Here is a 6,000-nt window from a genome sequence, read left to right on the forward strand (position 1 = left end):
AGGTAAACCCCAGAGGGCTTAAATAAGAATCCATAGTGTTGCAAACATTCTGACCTGTTCTGGGCTTTCTGAGTTCTCTTCAACAGAAAAATTGTTCTGTTTTTCCATAGTAAAAAAACAAGCAAGAGCTGGCATTTTCTAAGGGTGCTTCAAGTCTAAGAAGGTGTCTCTCAAGTCTAAAAAAGTTGAGAATCACTGTAATACCTAAGCTAAGCTGCTTAGTTAGACATGTTGCTGTCATGGGGCTTTTGTCATTCTTGATACTTACCAAATTATATGGACTCTGACGTTCAGAAGCTGCTATATTATATGCATGTGAAAATCCAAATTGGAAACTAGTTTTCTATTGCCATTACTAATGAACTGAGATTTGAAAGCAGCTTTAGAACAACTTTCCATTAAAATGTACCAAAATGCTTCCACAAATAGTTATTGTGGTGATGGCTACCATTAGGGTGATGATTGGCTCCTCTTGTAAAAGACTGCTCTACACAACTTGACAATAGACATGGATGAAAGGGACCTCTTGGGACATAGTCCCTTCCCTGCCATCGGAGGCAGCCACAACCTATAATCTCTTTTCATAAATTGGTCAAAGTGCTGTCTCAAGCTAGTTTTATAAGGCTTGCGATGCCACTATTGCACCTGTTGGGAAGCTTGTCTGCAACCTCACTCCTGTGATATTGCCAGCTTGGGTATAAAATGATCATGAATAAAATTTATTTTTTGTTCTTGTGTTTAATACTGTCCTTTCAGGTCAGTTAACTGGTGTTTGTCCTCTTAATTTGGTTAGAGAGAACAATTATATTTTCTTGGCCTTTTTTTCCCTGGGATAAAGAAATGAGAGGATGCTTGGTGAGCTTAGTCTCCTCTCATCAGATAGGATCATCAGGGGAATGACATGACTAATAAATAATCCTGCACCTTTTCAGTTTGAGGCCTTTTATCTTGAGCCTGCTAACCATAACTGTACACAGTATTGCAGATGAAGTCTTGCCTGTACTTTATACAATGGTATCGGCGCTTCCCTCTCAACTGGCTCTCCACTGCACCTCCTCTATTTACTCTCACAATACTTACATTTACATTTTTCCAGTCTTAGATCCTGTGGTGGGATAATCCTTAGGTCTCCTTTTCCTAGCTGATGAGTTTATACATAATATCAGAAATTCTTATAATTTGGTCTTTAAATGCATGATCTTGCATTTTGAATAGCATCACTCTTAAATCTTGAAAGATGTCACTATAGAGGAGGGCGAGTGCATCTCAAACTTGCATCATCATCTAACTTCATTAGCATGGTTCTGCTTGTGCTAACACTGTTTAAAAAGATTAAGCAAAATCAGTCACAAACTTGAAAATATCCTCCAGCTCAGTAATTGTCATAATTGGGTCCCCCTTTTAGCTAGTTCTTTCTTTCCATACAATTCTTAGACTAATCCCTGTCTTGTCTTTGTTTTAATGAATAACTTCCCACTAACAACACTGATATTCTGCAACTGAACCACACAAGTTGGGTATGTCCTGCTGTGGTCAAAGCCTCCAGTTCTAAACAGGCATGAGAGAGCTGCTGTTGTACATGTTAACCAGCTAAGAACAGTCTTCAGTCAGAAAATGATTGAATTGGGGGTGTTGGGACTGGAGGCATTGCTGCTTGTAGGATGTAATGGCTCTAAAATTTGGGATGAAGGGATTCCCTTGTCCTCAGGTTGGCCTAGACTAAAGGAGTAGGAATCTATTGCATTATATATCTTACAAGAAAGCAAGTGTCTGACAACTAGCATACAGCCCTCTGGGAATGAGGGGGTTGGAGTTGCACCTTGTTAAAGTACTTACAATATTTTAATTTTGCACCAAATATCTGCACTTCCAAATACTGGTAACCTGTCTATTTTTATATCTTTCAGTCTTACCGTGACCTAAAAGAAGTGACTCCAGAAGCACTGCAGATGGTTAAGAGAAACTTTGAATGGGTTGCAGAAAGAGTGGAGGTATTCCTTCTTTACACTAATAAAGCACTGTACTTGACAACCTTGTGAACTGTGTTTAATCATGTTTATTTTCCTCTTCCTTTCTAGTTGCTGTTGAAGACAAAGAGCCAAGGGAGAGTTGTGGTGCTAATGGGATCACCTTCTGATCTTAGTCACTGTGAAAAGATCAAAAAGTCATGTGCAAACTTTGGAATTCCTTGTGAATTACGTGTGACATCTGCTCACAAAGGGCCAGATGAAACTCTGAGAATCAAGTCGGAGTATGAAGGTAAACCCCCAATAACAATGTGTTTAGATAAAATTGGTAACTTTGCCAAGCTGTGCCAAGAATCTCTTTTTTATCTTGGTGTGAAATGCCACAGGAAACATTCTGCATTTGCTAACTAAATAGATTTAGATACACCCTCCTGTCCAGACGTTACAGCCTTTCTAGGGTTGGTTTTGGCAACCATCAATCCCTCCATATCATGGTATAAGAGTGAAAGGTTGTCCAGACCTTTGACATGTATGCCTAGGAAAGAGTTTTGAGGAATGGAGGCTGCCCATACTTTTCATTCCTCCTCCCCCCCCCACTCTTTAGGCCACTGAGACAGAATCCAAAATCCAGACATTTGGTGTCTCCATGGCTGTAGTTGTGTAAGTGTCTAGGAATCGAAGCCAGCCTCCTGGGTGTCAGACAAAGATTCTACCACTGAACCATGGGGGACTCCACAGTCTCTCTAACGCATCAAAAAATCAACTTCTCCGTCTAGCCCAGCAGATAAGCTTGCCTAGATCTTGATAATATCCATGACCTGATTATTGCTCCATATTTTGTCACAAAAGAAAAAAATGATTTTTTTAAGACTGCCATATTGCTTTCCCTTCCCTCTTCCCCTCTCACCCTCCCTGTATTTTGCATACAGTGAATTTAAACCAAAGATGGCAAGTATCCTTCCTCAAGCTGAAACAAGGAGGAGCTGTTGGAGAGCTTCAGAGAATGAAAGCAGAGCAATAAATGAGTCAACTGAAGTAGCTTGTGGCATTAATATACATATTCCGTAACAGAAAAACTTATTCAAAACCAAATACTATCTTTGCATAGGACTATTTAGGAGTTAACCTAGTTGGTGAAAGTGCAGATTTTTGCAGATGTAGGTTAAAATGAAGGCCTACAAACTTTGGCCTGTAGAACGCAGAACAAATGTTAAATTATTTTCATTGTTTCTCTTGAATCTCTGGTAATAGATTTAATGAATTATTAGGCAGTATCTATCTTTGGTCTTAAGGGTTTTGTTCCCCTGCTTGAAAGAGAGGGCAGGAAAGGGGTATTTGTTTTAGTCTTTTGCTTGTTGAAATCAGGGTAAAAATAACGAACTTGGGAGAATTTGACTTGGTATTTAGGAAAAGATGGAAATTAAGGCTGTAGTTCAAGTACAGTGAGTTATCCAAATTTCTATAGGTTCCTTGTTGAGATCCAAAACTTTTCCAAAAAAAAACATGGAGGAAGGGGAAAAAAGTATAAAGCTTTTGATATTTCCTTATGAACACTTCTGTGTCTTAGGTGATGGAATCCCAATTGTGTTTGTGGCAGTAGCAGGCAGAAGCAATGGTCTGGGACCAGTGATGTCTGGTAACACTGCATATCCAGTCGTCAACTGTCCTCCACTATCTGCAGATTGGGGTGCTCAGGATGTGTGGTCTTCTCTTAGACTACCCAGTGGTAAGAGGAATCATGCTGAACTAAATATTTGGGAAAGACAGCAAATACACCTGCTGTAATAGCTAGCTAAATTGCCCTTCTCTAATAGTGCTGAAAACCTTGCTTTGTCCCATCTAAATTGATAGTTAAACCAGTGCTGCAAACGGTTTGGGACACATCTTGATCAACTAGTGTCAGTAAAATGGCCATTTCCAGGTTTAGACAGAGGTGGTTAGTTATGTTAGTCTGAAAACAGACTAACTTCTTAAACTAAGTGTAAGAACTGGGGTCTTGGTGGCATGACTTCTATATTCTGTCTTTTAAATATTAAATTGATTTGTATGTTGCTGTTCCCAACAAAGGCTCAAGGCAGTTTACAGTAAGAAAACAAAAGAATGACAAGGGAACTAGAAGTTAGATTAGAGAAAGTAACTAAATCCTACAGTAACATTTGTGGGCTGAAAAACTACTTGTTAGATGACAGCTTGGGGGGGGGCATTAAAACAAAGTTTTAATGCCTATAATAAGACTTGTTTTAGTAACAGGTATACCTCTTTTTTTTTCTAGGTCTTGGCTGTTCCACTATACTCTCACCTGAGGGAGCTGCCCAGTTTGCTGCCCAGATCTTTGGTTTAAGTAATCACTTGGTGTGGGCCAAGCTGCGTTCGAGCATGTTAAATACATGGATCTCCTTGAAACAGGCTGATAAAAAACTTAGAGAATGCACCTTGTAAATGGTTAAAGAAACCAACAAATATTGGCTACTCAGAAACAATGGCACGTGCACATTTGTTTTCACACTAAAATTTTCTTTTGGATGAGATGGAAATCCTAAATTCTTTCTTGTATAAGAGAGTGTTTTGTCAGGATAGTTGCTCAAGTCTGCAATTAGCCTCTTTTTTTTAACATGAAAGCATTGTCCAAATATTGATCAAATATTTGTAACTATCCTTTCTCAGAATAATCCTTTTTTGCCTTTCTCAGTGTATACTGTTGGCTGCATTCAACATTAGTGTCAGAGTAATGGTTTAGTACAATCTATGCTGGAATCTATTACTTTTTCCCTTAACAGTATTACTATAGAATAGTATTACTGATAAGTCTCAGATTTATTAACTCAAATGGACTGCTTCATACAAAACAAAACATGCTTTATTGTTCCTCTGCTCTCAGTTATGAAAATCTGTGCTCCCATAGCAATAACATAGCAAAAGCTTGCAATCCTAGCTGGAAAATAGTTTTGGAATGTGCTTGGACATCAAGCCTTCCTATCAGGGGCAGGTAGGAGCATATGTAAGAATACTGGCCCTATTGAAAGACACTAACAGTCTAGCTTGCAATACTTCCTGAAGTGATCTGTTAATGCTAAGGCTCCTTATCCAGCTATGGACAAGAGATGACCCTGGAGCAGTGTAAATAGGAACGCAGAACTAGGACTTTGCCTATTTTCTTAACAATTTAAGCCTTTTGCCCTCTTAATCACAGAAGAGTATTTTCCATTTAGCTGTTTCTTGCTTTAACTGGCTTCTGATATCCTAGATGATGTCTTCAAACAATTTTTAGAGGAATTTGGATTGTTTGAGAGATAATCTTCCCCCTCTCTAAGTTGGTTGCTATGGAAATTTTATCAAAGTGCAGGTGCAAATAAATTGTATGTCAGCAAATACTGAAGAGATTCTTCACACAAATAACTTGTCTGTTTTTAATGAGGTATTGATTCTAACAGGTATGCAATTTCCTAATTCATGTAACATTGCATCCTTTCAGCATTACAAATAAACTATTTAAAATGTACACTTGTCTCATAAAGGTGCTTCTTTAATAGATAAATTCCTTGGATAGTTTCTACAAGTATAAGTTGTATACCGTATTGGATAGATTTAAAATGATTGTTTCCAACAAAAAAACAATGAATGCAGTACAACTAAATTCATAGACTTTTTTTTTACAAGCATGGGACAAAATGGTGTCATAGTAATTCTTAGTAGTTGCATGGAATAGATGCAATTTTCACATGTAAGCCTTTTCTCTACTAACAAGATGCACACCGTGATCTTCATAGTTCTCAATTGATGTATGTTGAAAGGAACAAGGAACCTCTGGTCCCAGTGTGGGTTCAGGAATTGGTTTATACTAGGTGTTTGATGCCAATAGGCATTTTTTCTGTATTATAGGGATTTTTGGTCATCTATATTGAAACCAGACCTGTGTTAAACACAGGTGTCCTAGTTTACCAAATTACTAATAGATGGGAATGGCTGAATGTTATAGGGTACGTAGCTTTAAGTTTACAGATTTGTAACATGCCTTTTAAACGCAATCATTTGG

General features: G+C 38.1%; 1 protein-coding gene across 5 annotated transcripts in view; it reads left to right on the plus strand.

Annotated features, from left to right (window-relative positions):
- Positions 1-5,466, plus strand: part of PAICS (phosphoribosylaminoimidazole carboxylase and phosphoribosylaminoimidazolesuccinocarboxamide synthase) — a 71,624-nt gene extending 66,158 nt beyond the window's left edge. For all 5 annotated transcript variants that reach the window (XM_019481270.2, XM_019481272.2, XM_019481273.2 and 2 more), the window contains 4 exons: positions 1,908-1,991; positions 2,079-2,259; positions 3,535-3,693; positions 4,240-5,466. In XM_019481270.2, the coding sequence (XP_019336815.1) occupies positions 1,908-1,991; positions 2,079-2,259; positions 3,535-3,693; positions 4,240-4,406 (591 nt within the window). In that variant the 3' untranslated portion in view covers positions 4,407-5,466. The remainder of the gene's footprint in view (positions 1-1,907; positions 1,992-2,078; positions 2,260-3,534; positions 3,694-4,239) is intronic.
- The last annotated feature ends 534 nt before the right edge of the window (positions 5,467-6,000 follow it).

Source organism: Alligator mississippiensis, chromosome 2, assembly GCF_030867095.1.
Source record: "Alligator mississippiensis isolate rAllMis1 chromosome 2, rAllMis1, whole genome shotgun sequence".
Taxonomy (NCBI): Eukaryota; Metazoa; Chordata; order Crocodylia; family Alligatoridae; genus Alligator; species Alligator mississippiensis.